The sequence below is a fragment of the Ambystoma mexicanum genome, chromosome 9 (genome assembly GCF_040938575.1).
Source record: "Ambystoma mexicanum isolate Mex_15411 chromosome 9, UKY_AmexF1_1, whole genome shotgun sequence".
NCBI lineage: Eukaryota > Metazoa > Chordata > Amphibia > Caudata > Ambystomatidae > Ambystoma > Ambystoma mexicanum.
In genome coordinates, this window is record NC_090931.1 from 197,203,564 (window position 1) to 197,227,343 (window position 23,780).

Below are 23,780 nucleotides of genomic sequence, written 5' to 3' on the forward strand. Positions count from 1 at the left end.
TAGGGGTATGTTTTGAAGTCTGCCCATGCCATACATTTTGTAATGGATAAATATAGGAGTTCCACTACACATAGGACACTATCTCCAGAAGAGACTGCTTCCAGATCACACTGCGTCCAGAACCCATCCAGATGTCTGCGCAGCACCTCATTCCAGAACTCTTCATCTTGTAGCTGACTCCAGAATTCCTTGAAAGATCCAGATTTCTTTGCAGCATCCAGACTCTAGCATTGCAAAATGATTGCTAGCCTGACCTAATTGCAAACATCCCAAACTTGAAGGGATTTAATTCTGATTCAGCTTAGCTTGCTACCATTAAGGCTTCCTCACTGAAAACATGCATCCTGCTATCTACCGTGTACAGTAACCAGAAGGGGCCCATCCAAATCCAGTCTGAGGTGCAGTCCAAATTGACCAGAACCGCCTTGCTGATCCAATCCCGCTAGAGGTGCCCTGCTACTGGTAGACCAGATACAATTCATTGACCAGAGCTGACGGTCCAATTTAATAACTTATTCTGTAAGTATTAATAGGAAGAACAGTGAGCCATAATATATTTGCATTGTATTAGCCCTATCTCAAACCCACCCCATCTTTAATTCAGAACTCCAGTATTGTTAGAATCCTTCTTGCGCCGAATGCCTCACCTGTGTTCCAAAACCATATCTCCCTAGTGATTCTCAATAACTAACGTAAATCTCAGGAAGAAGTAGAGTATCCACAATGGGACGGGATATGCTGATCACGTGACTAAGATCCATATGTGGCATTCTCTTTTTCATAGTCATAATATAGTATAAACAAACCCATCTGTCATTTTCCAAAGTGCATTTCCGTTTTCATTTTTGTGCCTATTTTGAAAAAACGCCTCTCACGAAAACCTCTATAACCCCTTCACTTTTAAAGATAGAAACGACATTTCAACTCTCACTGATACCCAAGACTGTAAGCTATCTCCACAACTAAAGACTGCATCGCGGAACAGTGTATTTGACCCGTTTTGCTTCAATATCGCATAGTAAAAGTTTGCCGCAAATTTGCAAAATACACAAGTTTACACGTGTCATTTCCCCATTTCAAAGTGATTTTTCCATCCATCCTCACCAAAAGTGTGTATTGTGGTTTATATATTAGCTCATGTATGTTAGGACCCGATTAGAGTTGCTTTCCTTATAATTGCTACCCAGTAAGCATTTCTGACCATTTGCAGTATTTCACAAAGCCATTTTCACCTGTCATTTGCCAAAATAAGGTTCTCTCTCTTGTTTGGGAGGGAGGATTGCCTTTAAACTTTAGACATTATATTTAATTCCTGAATACCTGCTGATTACTCACATTGGTGTAGGATTGCTCATTTGTATTTAAACAAAACTTTGCATGGGGAACATTAACTTAAACGCTATCTGTGTACAAAACAAAGTTATTCTTCCCTACGTTTCATTTTGCCTCATTATAAGTGAAGTCAATTGCTTTGCTTATTTCTGAATTGTATTGTCACCCTTTGGGTGATTGCTGCCCATAAATATATATCATCAGAGTGTGTGAGTGTGTGTGTGATACCTTACTCACCGTAATCGTATTTCTTGTATCTGCTTAGATTCACATGCTGTGAATAGGCCGACATCTAGTAGAAGCTGCAGAGTATTACAGTTTGTTTTTCGAAACTCGAAAATGGGCGTCGACACACGGCGGGCCAGTAATACTATCCCTAGTGTGGCGTCCACTGTACCCATGATCCCTCACGCGTGTAGGACCCTCAGATTGTATTTTTTCTGACACGAGGTAGCATGAGGAGTAGCGAGAGTACAGATTATCCAAGCAGATTGATAAGTAGATAAGACTACAAGCATCCATGCACCTTCTCTCAGAGGGGAGGAAGGGCATGTGAATCTAAGCAGATACAAGCATCAGAAATACGATTACGGTGAGTAATGTATCCCTTCTGAGGCTTGCGGAATCTGCTAAAATCACATGCTGTGCATAGATTAACGAGTAGGGTTAGAAGGAGGTGGGATGTGAGAAGGGTCATGAGCAGACCGGTGTCTTACGACAGCTTGTCCCACTTGAGTATCTGTCTTGGAATGGGTGTCAATGCAGTAGTGCTGAGTAAAAGTGTGGATAGAGCTCCAAGTAACTGCTTTGCAAATGGTGTCTAGGGGTACATTTGCAATGAAAGCCAGAGTGGCCCCTGTGCCTCTTGTAGAGTGGGCTCTAGGCGTAAAAGGCAGAGTTCTTTCAGAAAGGGAGCATCATAGCTCGATACAATTGACTATCCACTTTGAGATGGCACTTTAGAGAGGCAATCTCCTTTTCTGCCTGAAGCTACGGAGACAAACAGTTCGACTGTTTTCCTTAGCGGCCTGGTCTTGTCTACATAGTAGAGGACCGCTCTTAGCACATCTAGAGTGTGTAGTTTCACCTCAGCAGAGCTTTGGGGTTCTTGGAAGGTGGCCGGAAGCTCAATGGACTGGTTAACGTGAAATTGTAAAATGAATTTAGGTGAGAAAATAGGGTGTGTACGTAGAACCAGTTTATCTTTATGAACAGTAAAGAAAGGATCCTGCACTAAGCCTGAATTTCACAGACCCTTCTTATGGATGTAATGGCTACTAAGAAGGCAGTTTTATAGGTCAGGTGTTTGCATGGGTTCAAAGGGTGGGCCCATGAGTTTAGCAAACAAAACATTAAGGTCCCATCCTGGTGGTGGGTTAGAAATTGGAGGGTGGAGTCTCTTTACGCCTTCCATGAAGGCTTTAAGCACTGGTACTTTCCACCACGAAACCTTGCTATGGGAGGTGGTGTAGGCTGACAGCGCCGCCAGGTGCACCTTGAGTGAGTTAAATATCAACCCTGCGTCCAGCAGGTGGCGCATGTAGGTGACAATATCGGAAGGAGTGCAATCAATCGGGTTGAGTGGCTTATTCTGGCACCAGATAACGAATCTCTTCCATTTATCAAAATAACAGTGCCTCGTGTTTGGTTTCCTAGATTCCTTTAGGATGTCCATGCACCTCTGTGGTAAGTTGAGATGCCCAAACTCTATGACTTCAGGAGCCATGCTAAAAAAACACAGAAGTACACTTGCACACCAGTATTCAAATAGCAATTCTATGTAAATATTCTAATACTGTTTTTGATTCCACATATATTATGAAATCTGGAAAAGAATGTACACCCAACTGTTATGGGGCAGATAATGATTATTCTATTATGTTGTTAAAATACGCTTTAAACTCCATGCCTTTAAAACAACGCTATTGCTCTATACCAACCTCAAACATCAGAAGCCGACCTTAATTGCTAAAATGTCCATTCTTGCATTAAGCCAAGTTAGACCATAATAGCCTCTTCTTCACTAACGGGCGCTCTTTTTTTCTTACAAATATATATTTATTCCCGGTTTTTCTAAAAAAATCGAATTTTGAAATCTCTGCCTTTTACTTTAAATCCTAAAATACATCATATTACAACCTCCGTATGCCAAGGTCCACGTTTTCACGCACAGTAACCACATTGTAATTGTGTACCTCACTTATAGTGGCGCAGCTATTTACTTGTACAAATGTCAACCCTATGGCCTCAAACTACAATTTCTATTACTATCCGTCACTATGACGCCACGCGTGCAATCGCGAGTGACGTCATAAACTCTGGCACCATGCATGATTGACATCGCGCATGCGCGAGTGACGTCATGCAGACCACTTTTACATATATAAACACACTCGCGGTCGGAAAGCAGCGCTTCCGGACCGCATCTCCGCCACTGGACCATTTCGATACTCCTAATTGGTAAGTCTATACAGGCGTTACCTCCTTATGCCCATGTTCTTAACCAGTTCCTCAGATTCTAATATGCACATTCTCCCCTAGGAGACAAGAACCAGCTAATATTCGGTACAGATGTCACTTCAGTAAAGAAACTACTTGGGAACCCCTTTCCCCCCACCTGTAATAGAGCCACTTCTTCAGACCGTTAGAAGAGTGGAGAGTTATGCCCAGAATGCTCACATCATGTATATCCACAATGGTCATAGATTAGGCAGTTGCTAAAAACACCACATCTAATTTGAGTATTATGCTACTGGTAACACAGTGTGTTTAAACCGCCATTTTTTAGCACAACCCTGCCCATACTAAAACCTCTTCCCGATACCAATAAGTGTCTATTACTAAAATTATTTCACAGTTCAGTATCATCAGACATCCAAGGACACTAGGGACTTGTTGTCTATCTCTGGACTATTCTTGTTAAAAATGTTCTTGTGTTTTTTTGAATTTGAAAAAGAAAAAAAGTAAAATTGGAGAAAAAAAAACTTATTTGAATGAAAAATGTCATAAAACATTCTTTTGAATTTAGCATGACACTCATGTAATTTCCTTTCTATATATGTTCTTTATAGATGCTTGTGAAAATTATGTTGAAAATGTAAGCCCCTGATGAAGAGAATGTGAATCTCGAAACGCATTGGGCCATCACAGAAATAAATCAATAAAAAGGAGAAGACCCTTGTATTCTCAAAAAGCAAAATGATCTATTGAAATTCTTTATGAACTGTTGTCAAAATTTTGAATCACTAGAGATTTTCAAAACTTTAACTCAACTAGGCTTTATGCCATCTAGAAAGTGTGCAGTTTTCCATAATTTGGATTTCTTTTTGTTCTCTTCAGGAGCCATGCTGCCAGGTTCATTGAGCTGGGTTGAGGATGCACTGTGTGACCTTGGTGCTGGGATAGAAGGTTGTGCCAGCGTGGAAGTCTGATGGGTTCGCACACTGCTAGTCTGCGTAGGTGTGGGAACCACGGTTGCCTCGCCCACATTGGAGCAACTAGGATGAGCGTCGTCGTTTCCCTGTGCATCTTGTTGACCACCTTCCTCATGAGAGGGGTTGGTGGAAAAGCATAGGCAAACATCCCTGACCAGTTCATCCACAGGGCGTTCCCCTTGGAGTCTGGCTGAGGGAACCTGGATGTGAATCCTGGGCTTTGTTCATTTTCGCTTGTGGCAAATAGGTCTATAGTGGGGAAGCCCCACTGTGAGAAGATGTCTTCCATGACTTCTCTGTGTAGACACCATTCGTGTTCTTCTGGGAGAGGATCTCGACTTAAAGTGTCTGCTAGTGAATTGAGATCCCCTGGAACATGTTGAGATGACAGGTAAATGTTCCGTCTGAGTGCCCATGTCCAAATTTTCTGGGCAAGCCTGGACAGATTTGGCGAACGAGTCCCTCCCTGTTTGTTTATGTAAAACATTGCTGTTGTACTGTCTGTTATGATCTGTACTGACAGGTTCAACAGGTGGGGTTCGAACGCTCGAAGCGCTCTGAAGACTGCCAGGAGTTCTAACAGATTGTTATGATTCTTGGCCACTGTGTGAGACCGGAGACCCTCAGCTGTGTGGTGTAGGAGGTGTGCTCTCCACCCTGACAGGGACGCGTCTGTAGTGACTACAGCTTGTACCTCTGGATCGTAAAGGGGTTTCCCCTTTGACAGGTTCTCTCTTGTCCACCAGTGAAGACTTTGTACAAGTGTTGGCGAAACGACCACTAGATCGTCCCGCTGACTACTTGCCTGAGACCACTGTTTCACCAATCATTCTTGCATTGGTCGCATGCGCAGGCGTGCATGGGGGACCACGTATATACATGATGCCATCATGCCTAGCAAACACATCACTTTGCGCACCCTTATCTGGCGACCGGGCTGCTATAGAGGAATTTTCAGTAGTAGATTCCGAATTCTTTCCTCCGATGAAAAGGCCAACCCCTTGAGTGTTTAGTACAGCTCCTAGGAACTGCTTGGGAGGTGCTTGGCACCAGGCTTGATTTTTTTCTCATTGATAGAGAAACCCAATTCTAAGAGGAGGTGGATCATTCTTTGTATGTTTGATCTGCAAATTACTGGGGTCTCCCCCGTGATGAGCCAGTCGTCCAGGTAAGGGTACACTGGGATTGCCTCCCTGCGTAGGTGTGCCGCCGCCACCGCCAGTACCTTGATGAATACCCTTGGAGCCGAGGCTATACCGAAGGGCAGCACCTTGAACTGGTAGTGCCGACTGTCCACCTTGAAGCGCAAGAATCTTCTGTGCACTGGGAACATGGAAATATGAAAATAGGCATCTTTCATGTATAATGTTGCCATGTAATCCCCCCCTTTTAGGAGGGGGATTACTTCTTGGAGAGTAGTCATGCAAAATTTTTGGGGCTTGACATACATGTCTGCAGGGCGTAAGTCTAATACTGGACGCATTTTCACATGTTTTTTGGCACAAGGAAGTAAGTTGAATAGATACCCTTGTTTACCTGGTTGCCCAGGACGAGTTCTATCGCGTCCTTTGCGAGAAGATTGACGATTTCCTCGAGGAGGATCTTCTGGTGGTCCAGTGAATGTATCTTTTGTCGTGGAGGCTGGTTGCGAGGGCGCTCTAGCAGTCCGATTAAGTATCCTGCGGACACTGTGGACAGCACCCATCTGTCCGATGTGATCCCTTCCCATGCTTGGGTGAAGTTGGAAATGCGCCCCCCCCCTACTGGGGAGGCATGGGAAGGGACCCCGAGCAGATCACTACTGCTTTGCGGGAGGCGTACCGCCGCCTCTGCCGGGGCTGCCTCTACCTCTACCACGGCCCCTCGTTACCTCTACCGTAACTCTAGGTAGTCTGCTGGTTGCCACCCCATGATGTACCCTGTCCCTGTGTATAATTGGAGCCCCTCTGGGAATTTTGTCTGCGTGAGCGTTGAAAACTACTATTCCCTCTTTGATTTGTGGGCTTACTCGTCAACTGTCCCAGGGACTTTAGAGTATTATACTCGTCTTTGGCAGTTTTCAAAGCGTCCTCTACCGCTTTGCCAAACAAGACATTCGGTTCCACCGGCATGTCAATAAGGGTTTCCAGGGTCTCAGGTTTAAACCCTGACTGTCTTAGCCAAACGTGCCTCTTATTGACAGTGCCCTCTGCTATGAGCCGGCCTGCATTATCTGCAGTGTCAAAGGTTGTCTTAAGAATGCAACCGGACATGGCTCTACCATCCAACGCGATCTGGACCAACTGACCCTTTAGTGGTTCCGGTGCGGAGGCTATGAGAGCAGCTACCTGCTCCCACTGGTGGCAATAATAGCTTGCCAGCAGAGTGGTGGTGTTGGCGATCCTTGCTTGGTAAGCGGAATTGGAGGCTACTTTCCTCCCTAACCCGTAGATTATTTTGCTCTCACTGTCTGGGGGAGCCTCTGATGATTATAGCGGTGGCCCGCCCTTTTTCTGGTGTTAGTGATTACAAAGGAGTCGGGCTTTAGTTGACCCCTTATGTAAAGAGGGTCTGACTGGGCGGCCCTGAAAATCTTCTCAATTCTGGGGTTCACAGCTTTAAGGAGATTAGGAGTGAGAAGGAAAGGATCAATTCTACGTTGGATTGATTTGAGAATAGAAAGAGCAATGGGTCTTTTGTCCCCCACTAGCTCCTGTGCAAAGTCCCTCTCTTCCTGCGCCCCCTGCGTATCTATGTGGAAGTGCTCTGCAGCTTTAGCCAAGACCTGATTTAGAAGGGGCTTGTTATCTATAGGCGAGTCAGAAGCCTGTGGTTCCTTGTTAACCAGGGAATCCATATTATAGACTTCCGCTTAGTCTTCCTCCTCCTCATCCTGGCCCTCGTCATCTCCATAGTACTCGACCCCAGTTTGGTCATCCAGCACCATTGCGTCTGGGTCATGCTCATACTGTTGGTAAGGCTGAATATGGTAAGGGTCTGAAGACAGTCCCTGAGCTGGAGTATCAAGCCAAGATCTCTTATTGGGAGGCTGGGGGTCCTTGGATCCTGAAGGAGTAGCATTGTCAGGGGTATAGCTAAGAAAACGCTGTGGGTTTTTTTTCATAAAAATGAGCTAAGGAAGACATTCTCCTCATCACCCTGTCTAGGTCCTCAGTGCTCCATTCTTTGGAACTGGGGATGACAACCTCCTGATGAGGTTCCTCTTTCATCCCATATATCGCTAGAAGAGGGAGGGGTGAGCCTGGGTGAAGACACAGGGACAGGGGTCTTAGATTTGTCCCCATCTGATGACTACTGTCTGTCCTTGTGTACCTGGGGTGCAGAAGTTGTAAGTGTAGACCTTTTGTGCCGTTTCTCCCCTTTCCCGTGAGTGGAAGAGTGTTTCCCTGATGGTTTGGCCTTTCCGGAATCTTTGGACGCCTGGCACCGAGATTCGGGGGTACTTTCTCTCTCTTTAGAGTGCGCACTTCGGGGCTCGGAGGCAGACGCCGAAAGTGCTGCCGCGGCCGACTTTGGGTGTGCGGCTTGGGGATGGAGGTCGGCTTTGTCTTCTGACGAACGAACCTCCATTACTTTAGGGAGCGAGGCACTATTGGCAACTGTGGACGGCTGCCTTGTGTCGTGCGGCGATCTCGACCTGGAACGCCCAAAGGACACCGATTTGGTGGACTGCTCTCTACGTGCCTCTTTCTTCCGCGAACTCGACACGAGTGTTGAGTCTCGGTTGGACTTAGTGTGTTTAGATGTAGAAGAAGGTGTAGCGCTCGTGTCGCCGGATGTGTTCCCCATAACTGCCCTGCCGGACAATCCTCCGAGGTCTGGGACTAGCGCTTGGGTGTCTTTCCACACCCCGGTGCCCTTGCCACCCGAATGGGCGGTGTCGCTGCCATCACTGAAGGCACCCACCGCTTCCATGGCCTCGAGCTGCCTGGCGTGGTGGGCCCAACATTTAGTGGAGCGGTCCTTGAGTGTTTTATCTTTTAAAAGCTTACTTGCTCTGCAGTTAGCTTAGGGGTGGTCCCTTGGCAAGCAGAGATTAAAGGTGGCATGTTTGTCAACCCAAGGGTACTTGCGGTTGCACTTGGGGCAAAATTTAAATGGAGTAGTCTCCATATGTCACCTTATGGCAGCGGGCTAGTGTGTGTAGGAAAATAAAGATTGTAGAGTATGTTTCCACCCCCCACTCACCCTACTTGCGGGGCCGAGGCCAGAGGCCTTCCAAGGCCCGAGCTGAGGCCGGAGGCCTTCCAAGGCCCAAAGTCCGTTGTGCAGCTCTCGGCAGCTGTTTGTTCTTCGGACCGGCGCCGATCTTCGATGCCTCGACGTGGGAGTGGAAGAACGGGGAAATTAATATTGATTTTTGTCAAAATGACTTAAAGCCAGGGAACTCTGCGCAATGCTTCCGACAAGTATAGCGGAAAAAAACGATCTGAGGGTCCTACATGCGTGAGGGGTCATGGGTACAGTGGACGTCACACTAGGGATAGTATTACTGGCACGCCCTGTGTCGACGCCCATTTTTGAGTTTCGAAAAACAAACTAATACTCCACAGCTTCCACTAAGTGTCGGCCTATGCACAGCATGTGATCTAAGCAGATTCCACAAGCCTCAGAAATAATTTTATATATATATTAAACTTGTGTGTGATTTGAATATTAAATAAATAAATCTTTACCCTTACAAACTAGCCTGATTCCTGGTTCAGTGTGACCTGGGGGCGTATTTTGAGAAGGGTGTGATATGAGTGGTACATCATTCAGAATATTGAACTTATAGGCAAAAATAAAATAAGGGTTTCCTTTGCACACTACATGCTAGGCAAGACTTGGGTGTGTGCCTGATTGAAATCCCTTACAGCTGACATGTAATATATTCAAAGCATCCTGTAAATCCTTGGCCATTTTACAGGTTGGTATGATTAAGTGTCTCTTGAAAGGCCCCATTTCACCCTTGGGTGTGGGGATCTTTTGTCTACTGTTCATATTCAAGGTAGGTGGGGGAGTTTGGGGGAACCAATGCATTGGAATGGACCGCAGCTAGTGTGACGAATCCAGTGGATTTGTCCCCCCTCTCCCCAAGGAGGTGAGCCACCTAATCTTAACACCCCGTAGTAGATAGGGCAAGCAAGACCACTCTGAGAATAACCCCCCCTCCCGCTGATCGAGGGGAGGAGATCCCTAGCAAGGGATATACCTCATCTTCCCCATGTTCAAGACCCCAGTATCTTAGTTGGCTACATGGGATTCATTTATATAATGACTGGAAACAGGTAATGCCTGGTCTGGTTTCTGAACCTCTGGCTGCACACGGCTCCCTGAGAGAGAGAGAGGACACATTGGAACGGCCCAACCCTGTGCCAAAGGGAAGCAAAAGCACCAATCCCTACAGGAGCAAGGGGAGAGACCACCACAGAACTGCAAGAGGAGATACTGCAAAGTGTGGCAAATGAGGCTGAGCCTAGGTAGGATGTTAGGGCCGAGACCATAGCACACCATCAAGTCAGGAACGTCCAGCCAAAGGACGGAGCAAAAAGCTGTTCCTGCCCACTGAGAGGCCGGCACCAGGAAACCACGGAAAGGAACGGCAAGCTCCACCTGAAGTGGGCTGCGGAATGAAGGAGCAGTGCTGAGTGGGCCAACCTCCCAGGGTCTCCGGAGGTGCCCCGCAACAAGATCAAAAGGTATGCAGTTGCGCCAGGGAGGCAAGACCCAAAACAACCCCAAGCTGGTGTAAGAGAATGCAGATGGCTGGGTAACGAAGCAAGACCCCAAGGCGGGGTGAAGCCCAGACCCCCAGGCAGGATGAGAGAAGGGAGACCCCTAAGGGTCGAAGGGGTGGTGAAGGGAGCACAACCCCTAACCAGAGTGCAAGAAAGGAGACCCCAAGATCAGAGTCACTAAAGCAAGACCGCAAGGACAGGGAGAAGGAAGCATAGCCCCAAGGCGTGGTGAGGGAAGGGAACCCCCAAGGTGGGGTTGGCGACTTGTGTGGACTAGACAGAGCCATGCCACAGAGCCACTTACCCTACCAGGTAGAGCTGTGCACCAGGGGCAGGAGCCCTCTTAGGAAAGAGGTAAAAGGTCAGGGTGTAAAATGTGCACTCACCCCTAGCCATTGTCTAGTGAAAATTGATTCTTGGCAAGTAAGAAATTGTGTGTTGTGTGTATGTGTAGAATTGAGGGGGCGAGTGACATTTTATGGCCGTCTAGTAGCTTTCAATTTGAAATATTTACCTCTGTATGGGTAAGGATCAGAAACCAGCCACCATTTCCTTGACAGGGCCAAGCACCTACTGTATTCTTGTCGTAATTATATGCGTTTCCTTTAGGGTGGACCGGCTAACACTAGCATGGGATCCTGAACGGAGGACTTTTCTTAATTTTGTAAAGACAACCTGCTGCGCAACTTTCTTTCGTATTTCCTTTGCAGTTCCTTGATTGAGGGAAATAACAGGTTTGCGAGTAATAAATCAAAGTAAAACACAATGCCACCTTGTCCGTCTCCTGATTCCGACATACCACACTAGCCTAAGCATGGCTTCAGTGTCCTGGATGCAAGCAATGATGCACACCATCTTTTCTGAAGCTTGCTTCCCCAGCCGACATCAACAAGCCCTTTGGGGCTCCTGCAGATTGTGTTACTTCCCGTTTGCTGTATACCTGGGTCTGTCCTCACACAACTCTGCACAGGTGCCTGTGTTAAGTACCTGGGCTAGGTGACGAATCTGGACTATTCTTTCCTTCTACCCAGGGGGGAGACACCCCCTTTGAGGCTAGGAAGGTGAGCCCGCTATGCAGGACCCTCCAGAGGGGTCTTTGAGATTGGGATCTCACTGGAAGATACTACCCTCTTCAGGACAAGTACTCCCATTCCTGTAAGAACTCTTTCCAAAGTACACTGTCTGCCTACATGGGGATAGGAAAGACTGTTTCTTCTGTTTTGTATTCTCCAATTAGTAACATTTCTTCAAACTCTTTGGCTTCAGGCAATGCTAGATCTCGCCTGAACGCCTCAAAAAGAAACAAGACACCCCTTTTGTTTGTAATGGCGTACATAAGCCAATGAGGAACTTGGAATGGAGGAGAGGGAATCCTACACAGAGGCGAACATCCCAACAGGAGGCCGTCCTGGATGGGCAAAGCCACGCTAGACCTCCGAGCCTGCGGTAGCATAGAGAGCGAGTTGATCGCTAGCAAAATGCTGGAAAGCAGAGAGGGTTTAGAACATTGATGGTAGGTTCCACCAGCAGGGGCAGTGGGGTTGTCTGTGAGGTGATTTCACCTCGGCATTGTCCCGGGCGTGAACGTACAAAGATGGAGTGTAAACAAACATGACAGCCATAACAACGCGACACATCCCATGCTCAGAAAACCCACAGGAAATGCAGATTTACACAGGGAATGAGAAGAGCCACAAGGTGCATTATGGAATATGTAGCTTGTGAAATTAAATAAGGAAGTACCAAAGTCTTTTAAAAGGAAAGTAAAGACAAAATTATGAATAGGTATTGTCCAGGGAGCATTAGGGTCCCAAATAGTCCACAATGGGTGCCAATTGTTACTCCAGTGGCACAGTCGTGACAAAATGTGCTGAGAAATCATGTTGGAGGCTTGATGTTAGGACAGGTGTGACCTTGGGGGAAAAGAGCCATCAACTGAACGGTTGTGAAGAGACCACCAGAGGTGGTACATGAGGCATCCTCCAGTTCTCCCATTCTATCGGCAGCCTTATGGCAACAGGCTCCAACAAGAACCTTAAGGGCCACTGGATGGCCAGGCTAGAGCAGGCCATGAGGGGAAAAGGAACATGTAGTATACAACGGGGAAACAGGGCAGAGGAACAACGGGCAGGAGCTGGACAGGCCATGATGAAAAGGACACAGATGGGTGCAAACCTAAACCTACCAGTAGTCTCCTGGGTAAATGCTAACTACCTCCAGCATCCTAGGTGTAGAATGGGTCTGTTTTGAGGACCAGAGCAGAATGGAGAGCTACTGAACTGTGTGACCCCCTTTGTAGAACACGTACCTCCCCTGTCCTTGGGTTGGTGTCATGAAACCCAGTGGATCAACAGCAGACAGATTAAAGAAAGGTTTATTATGGATGACTGTGGTTATAATATAACAAAGACAATTACCCCTGAACCACCTCACAAATTCATTCTCAGTAAGTAAATAGCATGGAGATTTCGCAAAATTACTTCTTGGGGACACCCTGAAGTCTCCACCCCCCCATCCCCCACATACAAGGTTCAGAATAGCTGCTCCTTAAAGTTCATTAATAAGCCTTCAAGTTTTAAAATCATCAATCCAGGAACACCTTCCCAGACAGGTTGTCACTTCACACTAACAAAACTATAGTAACATAAATAAACAAAACATGAGACATTCTCCATTAAGAAAGAACCAAAGCTATAATCGCCTCTTCTATGGGCTGTGACCTACTCTCAACCATGGTTTAGCTCTCTGTACCTTTCACTGAAGAGAATATTATCCGCACATCACTCTGGTCCAAACCACAGGGAAAATCCAGCACCAAAATGATAAGCAATCTCCTCAAAACAAAAGTACAACCAGCAACCACAGACGAGTGTCATCAGTGAGGTACGGCTGATTCTCCAGGCAAGCGGGAGCAGGGGGTACCACTTGGGAGTGCCCAACACACTAATATATTTAAAAAAATACACAAAACAAACTCTCTACCACAAATGAACAAACAACCTAGTACCCAAAGAGGTGTCCAATAGCTATTGGGTTATGCTCGACCTAAGGAATATCACTATCCTGTGGAGGCTCTTAAACTGCCTGATGCCTGGCCACATTCTAATAGACAACCCAAGATTCTGGGGTGGTTGTGCCAGTTTTCCCTTAAAAGATGTGAGACATCCTGACAACATCTACAAAAGCCAAGCCTTGAACTTTAAGCAAAGAAAGAGAAGTGTTCAGCAGTTCAAACCCAAAGACAGTGATTTTTTTTATGTTTCCCAAGGGGAAGGCAGAACCAAAGGGTGAGATGGAAGGACAGAGGACCACTGTCATTTAGAGAAGATTGATTTGTTTGCATTCCACCAAGTTCCCACAAAGTGACCTCAGTTAAACCGAATCTATTTGTTTCCGGCGTGTAAGATAAAAACACTTGAAAGCAAAACTTTGGCTTCAAGTTGTATGTAGACACCTTGGCCTATGCCAGGGCTCATAGACAGATCACTCCTTGATAAGCCCCTGGACTCCCACCTCGCCCGATTAGAATGAACTCATCCCGTAGCTGCACAGATGATCTGGGATAAATGCAGAATCAATCATCATTTTTATCTGACAGCAGCCCCTCAGTCCAGACACCTGAAAATACTTGAATGTGTGAAATATAACTCCTAGAGAAATGTGTACGATTTCTCAGCTTCTGAAGAAGCTCTTACAAAAATCAACATGATGCATGCTTCTTGTTCTTTCTGCTTCTTTAGTTCGGGGGGCTGGGTGTCTGGAAGGGCTAAGCGTCTCTGCTGCAGCCCTCCTGTGTTAGCTACATGCTCCAGGTGGGAAACAAAATATGCTAAATGAGCTACTGTTGTCTCCAGCCTTACAAGCATGCATATGTGATATTTACTGTTTTAGAATTGAAATAAAGAAACATTAGGACACATCTAGGAAACACTGAAATATAATGGATCATACATAACTGGCAAAAAGTTGAAGTGTGCATCTCCTGTGGAAGTTAGATTTGCAGTGCGCTGTGTACTCGCTCCTGGTTCCCCAGCGGTAGCTCCCGACTACTGGGTTATGCCCAACACCCAGAAGCCGATTTTAGATCCTGCTTATCGAATCAATTTTAAATGCCATGTAATCTTTCATTGATTTGTTTTAAACCCAGTGATCCGATGAAGCCAGTTGATGGTTTATTCACAGCCCCTACAATTACCATTTGTTCGGGATATGTTGTATGCCTTTGGTTGCCATCATTCCAATTTTACCAACACGTTAAAAAATAATTAACTAATTCCTCTGAGTGAGTGAATAGGTTTTGTATGGGGTGCACTTCCGTCTAAGCCATCTTTCAATGCAGAACACTATCAACTGTACCTTGTGACCATGCTGCAGATGGCGTCACTTCTCCCCAGGAGAGAACCCCTCTCCATGAGGCTAGGCAGGTGAGGCCTAAGATAATCCCCCTATGGGTGGTAACAGGCAGGAGGATCTGATGGAGAGAGACTACTTTCCTGGGAACAAGGGTGTGAATTGGAGGCAAAGCCCCTTTAAACCCCATCCCGGTAGTCCGACAATGGTACCTGAACGGGGGCGTCTAAACTCATGGTGGCCAAAATCATGTATTATTGTGAAACATCAAATCATCCTGATGTTCTAGGTCATAATACGAAGAAGCACTCCAAAATGATACAAGCGACCAGGAAAAGTACTGCAGCAGCTGTAGTCAATGCAATGGACATTATGTCAGGGCATTAGAAACAAATGAAAGCGTAAGGGTACCGAGGAGAGCACCAGAGAGAGAATATCGGAATCAGAGAGAGAAAACGAGAGAGAAACCAATGGAGAAAGAGGGATAAATTGAGAACCAGATCGAAGGCTAGAGAAAACCCAGATGCAGGCCCGAGAAGCTTGAGCCAGAGACGTGGAGGGTGTAGTTCAAGGGAACGCACAAAGACATCTTGCATGCCAAAGGGGTGTTGGCTGTGGAGAAATTATTTTATTTGTATATCGCCTTTCGCCAGAATGATGGTCCGAACGCACTGGTGGTTGAACACCCTCGGAGGGCCCAAACTTCAAAGTATGCTATTATGCGTGTGTGGATTTTCAGACATTAAAGTTATGAGAGGATGGTCAAGACCCTGCTAGTCACCCATATCTGAATGGCATGTGGATGGGTGGAAGGAGGTATTATAGGTGCTAAGCAGGAGGGGGGGTGGTGTGTGTGTGTGTGGTGTGTGGTGTGTAAGAGGAATAGAAAGATAGGTAGCTACAGTCTGAATTTTTTGTCATGAAAGGTAGCTTCATTCTTATGGCAGATGTGTTGTTCAACAGTGTTTGAGTTATATGTGAGCACAGATGTGTGTGGGAGTGAGCCCGTACCTTTGGCTAAGTTTCAAAATAATGGAGAGCAAAAGAAAAAAGTGGGTTAGCTATACATTCAACATTGTCTACTGTGATTAATCAGCAAGGACTCCCCCAGAAAACCTGGCCTGGGACCCTTCTCATTTGGCATGGGAAGGGCAGACGCTTCCTGATCGAGACCCTGGGGGTGGTGTTCTATGGGAGGATCACATGGAGTTGGTGTGAGGACAGATCAGGAAGCCTGGGAAACCGGCTTGTTCAATTTCCCCCAAAATCCCACACTTCTACATTGCTTATTGCTGAATAGAAGAATTAAGAAAACCTAATTCAGTTCAAGTCTCATAATTCCCTATGTACTGGGACAAGGAAGAGGGCTCCAGAAGTGGTCAGCTTATGAAGGCTAATGACCCATACCTGAGGGAAGCAGAGAGGCTTAAGAGCCCCCCCAGAAGTGCAGGTAATTAGATGGAGTTGGATTAGCAGCAGGAGAGCACGTTGTTGGCAGTCCACGCAGACGTTGGAGGAAAGAGAGGGCACCGGGATCATTGTAAAGCAGATTTCAGCTGCCTGTGCATAGCGGGTCCTTTTGCCCCAAAATCTGAAGTGCAGAGGTTGCACAGTGGGAATTGCGAATGAAGACTGCTGTCCCCCATGTGAACCGAGTTGCAGAGACTGCACAGGAAGCGTGCATGAAACCGGGCTCTGGTGTGTAGTCAAGGGTCTCCAGAGCAAATCAAGCTCCATACCCAGCTAGCTGGAACAAAGGCAACTTCAACAAGAAAGTGAGTCAGTTCGAAAGGAACCAAAGCGGTGGAAGTACTGCAGCATGCAAAGGGATCGAAGACAGAAGCCGGTAAGTGTTACTGAGCATTCTAATCCCTTTCACAAACAAAGGGGGCAACAGTAGTGATGGAGTGAAGCGCTGTTAACCCAACTGTTGATCGTCAGACAATGGATGTAACAAAAGTAGCACTCATGTACGAATGAAAGTACCTGAAATGGCACCAATTGAATATTAAACTCAAGATAACAGATGAAATATTAATTGTGTGTCCCTAAAAGTAATTCTGAAATGAAGGACAACTGAAGTCATTAGTAAAGCACTAGAACACATTGTAGCACTGCATCTAAGTGACTGAACGCTAATAATTGTGAGTTCCAGAGAACCAGCGTTGCCCACAGGCAAGAGTGGTACACGCATTGCCTAAAGCCAAGAGTGGTACAAACAAGCATTGTCCAACATATAAGAGTTGTACAAGTATTGTCCAGAGCCAAAAGAGACCAACAACAAGGCATACCACTAAGCTTATGGGGGCTAACATAAAGAGGAGGAGTGAATGCATCTTAAAAGGGGAGAAGTTTGCTGATGGTGATTGTTCCATAAACTTGAAGCTGGTATAAAATCTCACATTGCTAAAGCCAAAAAGGAGGAAAGGTTGAATTACATTCTTACAGGCATTTTGATTACTGGTGTTCCAGAAAGAAAAGTGGCAAAGAGGCTGCCCTTCTGCAAGGTGAATGTTCAGAGGAAGAGTGCCTTGCCTACATGAAGGTGTTAAGGAGCACTAATGTGAATCTCGTCTTTTCTGAAAAGTTGTTCAAAGTTACAAAGCTGCAAACCGCTGAAGCTGTGATAAACATTTTATTGTCAGTAGATTTAGAACTTCAAAAGCACCGTTGATTGTGGAAACCTATCGGGCAAGCGAGTAAACCCGCATGGTGAATCCTTGTGGAAGTGGGCTTGGACTAAGAGTAAACCAGGTGGAATTAGAAGTGGTGTGAAGTTGTTCTGACAAAAGATACAAACTACGATTTTTGGTGTTGACCGAAGAGTTGGGAAAAGCGGAGATTAAGAAGCTGCGTTTCTTTTACATTTCTGAGTTGTGACAAATCATCCTGACCAAGAATATCATTGATGCTATTTGATGAAGTGGAAATCATTAGTCAAGGAAGAAGAGAAAGATTTCCATTGTTGAATATAGGATTAACAGAACTTTATTTTGACAAGTTGAAGGTGCAAAGAACTGTGCTGGAACTTTGTCACAAACCCATATTTCCTGGTTTCATTTTGTTGAACACTGGAACTGAATCCATCTTAAAACCTGGGCAAGGGAAGTTCGCCACAGGTTATCAAGCGAGACTGAATATAGCAATGCAATATTTATGGTTGTAAATTGCCATATATTTTCTTGTGTAGTTTATGTGCAAGTAAGTGTGAGGGCCAGATATCCTTTGTTAGAGTGTTTCCATTAATTTATTTCAGGCAGGGAAAACCTTGCCTGGGTAGGGATAGCGAGGCATTTATTGAAACATATGACTTAATAAAATGGCATATATTGAGAAATCATGTAAAAGTTCTCCGCCTCACATTTCTGACCGCTCATACTAGTCCCTGAATTCCATCGAGGTACAAAGAACATTGCTTAATTTCACATAAGATCTAAGTGCAATAAATAGCCACCCTCGTGTGGATCTCTGAGCGATACATTGTACACCCCCCACCCCCAGGTCTTTCAAGTGCAAGAAATTCCCCCCTTAAATGTTTAGTTGCAGCGGCAATGCCCAGTGTGGACTAGAAAGCAGAAATGAAGAAAGAAATAGGCGTTCTGCATAGAAGCAGAACACCAAACACTATACAATTGAAGGCTGGTGGCCAGTGGGCCAGAGTCAAGCCGAACAAGAGAAGGAGTGACAGAATGCCCCGGTTAACCAGAAGTATATTGCCCATAAAATGCTTTCAAAGCATCATACCAGTCAGCCGAGAGACCGCCCTACAGAGGAACAGAGATTGGTCATGGTGGACCTGTAGCCAGTGGGCCGGGTGGTCCAATAACTATGGCGAAACCGCTAACCATACCCGTTCGCCCAGCTATTTACACAGACCTGAACAGTATCCAGAGAGGTAGTGGTGGGACATTCAGTACAGGGAAGGAAAGTCGAGTCCTTGGTCTGCTTCCCAATGGCCAGCTGTACTGGGCTCAGGAGGCTATCAGCGACAAGAGTGAAAAAAGGCAATTGACCACTGCGAAAACCCAGGCTGAATCGGTGAAAACTGCTGACACCAAGTACCAGGTAGTATTAAAGTCCAGGAGAGGGCCAAAGCAAACTTAAGAAAACTTCAGAGGGTACCAATAACATAATAGGGGTGTAAAGAACTGTTAGCTAACCCTCACCTTGGCCGTTGGGATTAAAGTCTGTCAGTACAGCTTCTGAAACCAGTCGCCCCTTGACACGTATTCATGGGTTACCTTTGTGAGTGTAATCCGAAGAAACCGAAAACCAACAACAGGTCTTCGGGTGCATCATCGGCGAGAACAGTTCTCAGGAGGGCATTCGTTGCTAGAGACGTGGGGTCCTCCTGGGCACACCCCAGAATGATCTAGGGCTGGCCCATCAAACCAAACCCTAATCATCTTGTGTCATCCGGCTGTTACCCACTCCTTATTGGTCAACACCAGAGTCTGGTCTTTTCAGTGAATGACCTTAACTTTGCCTTTCTCAAGATAAGAAAAAACGTGGTTGTGAACGGGAGGAACGGGAAGAAGGGGAGAAATGGTGGAATCACCACTGTGAGAGGGAACAGCAGCAACACTTTCCCAGACTAAACCCAGCAGGCTGGGAGCCAAGGAAACAGGCAGTGACAGCCTGGCGGTTCCTGCTCCCTTATCGTGTGGAGCCGAACTGGAAACGAACAATAAGACCCGGCGGGTCCCAAACTCTTCATTCACAGAGGGTCATTATATAAAAGGAGGACACAGCTAACGAGAAGCCTTCACATGTGACCGCAGGTTCCACACAGAGAAAGAGTCGGGCAAGTGGTCACGGTCTTTTGCACATTCCCGTCTCCCCTGCAGCCATGCGCCACGGGGCTTTCCCCACAGATGCCGTCACTAAGTTAGAAATATCCGAGTCCGCATTTCCCAATCATAGCTCACCTGCCGGTGGGAAGTACAACGCTACGGAAGCGTTAACATCATCTGACAGGCAGACAGAGGTACCCCGCAAAACTCCAGTGTTGACGGGAGAGGCTTAATGGCAAGCCACGGGCAAAGAGAAAGGGGGCGGAGCTTGGGGGCCTATTTATAGAAAAAGAGGCCAGAACAGCCCCGATTGGTCCACACAGCCCCAACCCCTATATAAGGATGAAACTGATGGAGGACTGTGTGTGTTTTTGCGCTTCTCTTGCAGAACACCGGGAAAGAGAGAGAACTGCACCTGAAACGCTCTGGGCGTATGAAGATTAGGCGTCACCTTTCCATGGTTCATCCTTATCACAGAAGAAGAAAGAACTCTATTCAAGAACTTTGAACAATCATTTTTATTTTTATTTTTCTTCTTTGTGAACCTGAATAAAGGCAATTTAAGTTCCTTCAAGCCAGCTCCTGTCTGCCTCATCCTTACAGTGGTAATCAGGGTTTTTTTGCGTGGTAAAAAAACAAGACCACAGAGAATCCTTTGAGACTGTAAACCATAAAGAAATAGAGAAAACCGTAAAGCATTTTGTGATACAGTGCCCAGGTCATTTCCACAAAAGGGTGATACTGAAAAGTCAAGAGGAACTCCAGGAATGGCTTCATCGTCCCAGTGGGGACAGAACAAGAGGTGAAAAACCCAGAGATTGTGAAAAATGCCATAAGGGAACTAAAACCCTAGTTAAGAACTGTGAAAGACATTGGGAAACAAGCTAGGAGAAGGCAGTTCTCATAGCCCCACAAGAACTTTGTGTAACTATTTGAATTTTGGTTACGTTACGACGAACGCAAACTTTTGCTTTTGAACAACTCGAGGGGTGTATGGACGCTTAGCATTCAGGAGAAGGGAGTCATTCTCCTTGACTGCTTACAGTAGCTGAACTTTAAAGCATTTAGCTGTAGCGACAGGGATAGACTAGAAGCATTTGTAACTGGGACAGTGCCTTTTCTTTTTGACTCATTCCTGACAAGCACCAGAGTTTCTTTAGTCCTTGGAGTTAGGGATAGATAGGTGTGTTTTTTCATTTATAGTTTATAGCAATCACTACAGCACCACTTGGTTAGTCTCTTCATTCCTTGTCGCAACAACCTGCAAGTACTATTCAAAAGCAAGTACCTGCGGAGAAAGAATAATCACTCTGGGTATCTAAATGGTTTCATTGTCTAAATATTGACCACCAAACCCTCCCCCATACAAATGAATTCCTTTATCCTTCATGGAGCCTCCTAGTTTTAATTGCCAGGGCTCCCTTTCATTGAGGGGGTGGAAGGTTACCCTGCCCCCCACCCCATTACTCTTTCATTGAACACCCCCCCCCCAAATGCTGAATGTTTAAAGATTAAAATGTTGGCTATCAATTTTATAGTGATGTAACCACCCCTTTACCAAAGTCAATTAACCGTGAAGCAATCTGAGTAGTGCCAACCTTGGATATCTGTGCTAGGCACCCACACATTTATTAGACACAAGGAATAGCAATTATACCAGAAATAATGTACAGTATAAAAACAGAAGGTAAGCAGTCTCATATTTGGGCATTTAAAGTGGAAGGGGCATTATTCTTAAAGCCAAGAGGACCAGGGAATGGAGGATACACGTGGGTACATATAACTGGGAAAATACAACACAAAAATATATTGTTAATCAGTATTTACTGCCATTGCCAATATTTGCCCTTGTATTGATGGGGGCATAGAGCCCGATTCTCAAAAGCGATTTATAATGGCGCACAGCCATTGAAAAACGCTCTGTAAATCAGGCCCATAGTGTCCAGGGTGGTCTTGTGTACTTTCCTACCTGGGGTTGAAACAACAGCAACTTGCAACCCTTAGCACGGATATGACCTACTCCAGAGAAGGTGGCTTAAATGCACTCACTATGTTCCGCTGCACTGTGTGGTTGAAGCTGTAGATGTTGAGCAGCTCGCCGTTCACGTGGCCAGAGTAGACTTTGTCGAACTCTGCGTCTTGTTGGGAGATAATTTTCGCACTGGGAGCATTCTGGATGTCCTGGGCCCCCAGGAGGGGCGCCCACAGCAGCCAGAGTAGCAGCCACATGTCAAGGACCCACACCTCTTTGGAAGTCTGGCTGGAAAGGATGGAGAAGGCGCGAGAGATCCTGGGTGTCGCCTTCTGCACTGGGACGCACCGAGTTCCAGCATCACCAGGGGCAGAGGGTCAAACCAGGGACGTAGTGCAACGTTCAGGCGGCATTCAGCAGCCACCAGCTCCGCTTCCTGGTTGGCGGCCGTGGATCGATGCAAGAATAAATGGCACACAGATGAAGAACTTCGCGGAGGTGAGAAATCCAGTGAATTAGTAAGCAGTTGATGGAAGCAGAAGTTTGCTCATCTGATGATGCTTCCTTCTGCAGCGGGAGGAGGGGTTGGGGTGTGGGAGGAGGAACACAAGGCAGCTGCTATGCTGGGTAGATATGCGCTTCCTTCTCCAGAGCGACGGGTGGGGGAAGGGGGCATTAGGCTGCTGACAGCAAGAGCAGCAGATGTTGTCGGTCTACATCACTAGGGCTGAAGTCCTTGTCACTTGTCCAATTATTACTTCCGATCTCTGGCATATCCCTATGCCTCCAATGTACAGCTAGGAAACGGTAGCAAACCCAGAGATCACGGTTACTTCTAAAAAGGGAGGGGAGTAGAAACACAGGCACAGGCAGCAACACTCCCTTCCATGTTCTGTCTAGTAATTGGGTGACAGCGACGCTGCTGCCCTTGGAAAGTGTCTCTGGTGTGTGTAGCCAATTACCCTGACAAGTGGCCGACACACTCCTCCCAGTTGCCCCGTCTCAATGCATTCCCGACATGCCAGCTCATTTAAGTAACAGCCCACTTATATGAAATTGTTTCCAGCACCACTAAATGTTACCCTTACAATGCACCCGCTACCCTAGCGTTTTCCCTTGGAGTACCGCGTGTCCTCACAATACCTCGACTTGCCCTGGCTGAGTGGCCCCCATGTACCCTTACTTGACTGGCCGAGTGCCCACCCAGTATCTCCACTCGCCTTGTCTTAGCGCCCACCCAGTACCTACACTTGCCCTAGCACTCGTTAATTGCCCTGTGCCCTGTTCGAACGCCGTCTGTGCAATTCCACTGTCCTAGTTTACACCCTGCCACTCGCAGCCACTGCGCTGAAACCATTGAAAGAACAGCAAGCGCTGTAAACACAGCAAGATGGGGACGTCATCCGGAAACAGGGTATTTAAAGGGACCGATGTTCGGTCCATGGATAAGGAAGAAGGACGACAATGCTGCATCACAGAGACATGGTAATTACCGGCCATCTTGGAATAGAATAGTTTTCATGGGAAAATGGGAGACGACCCCAACAAAAGCTACAATACATGTCTACTAAGAAAAGTGGATCTTCTTTTTTTAAAAACACAGAAAGGGCATGTATTAAAATCCCAGAACGTTTGTAAAAACTGTAAAATAAACCTAACATTTTATAGTAAATACATGTGTAACAATTATCAGTATAAATCCATAGTTGTTTCTCATTTACCTAAATGTGGGTAGGTACACAGAATTGGAAGGTTTTCCGTTCCCATCTGACCACTTAGTTCTTAGATTACTGGCAGGAAGGCAGCAGTGAGATTTTCCTGTGGCTGGATCTAGCTATACGAAGTTGTCCTTCATCCAACTCTACCACCTTTGGTTCAATATTGACACTGCTCCCGAGAGCGGCAACACCCCGCGCCCACAACCCCCTGCTGTGATTTGCATATTGCCCCCCCCCCCCCATGCACTAATAGTGTTTGGTGTTTTTCCGACTCCTTTTGACCTCAAACTTGCAAGAAGCATGCACTACTTCGTTCGCTTTCCACATGTGGGGTTGAAACCACATTGAAACAATTTGTATTACTGTTGATAATAATGTTATGCTATGTTGATTTATACGTGCAAAGCTACCCCAAGAGTTGTCTCCAGGCACTCACCTGACTTTGTAAGAGAGTAATAATG

At 46.2% G+C, this 23,780-nt stretch overlaps 1 protein-coding gene across 1 annotated transcript in view; it reads right to left on the minus strand.

The window, feature by feature from the left end:
- Positions 1-23,000, minus strand: part of SIDT2 (SID1 transmembrane family member 2) — a 546,488-nt gene extending 523,488 nt beyond the window's left edge. The window contains exon 1 of the mRNA XM_069614482.1: positions 21,679-23,000. Coding sequence (XP_069470583.1) covers positions 21,679-21,858 — 180 coding nt within the window. The 5' untranslated portion in view covers positions 21,859-23,000. The remainder of the gene's footprint in view (positions 1-21,678) is intronic.
- Between the last annotated feature and the right edge of the window lie 780 nt (positions 23,001-23,780).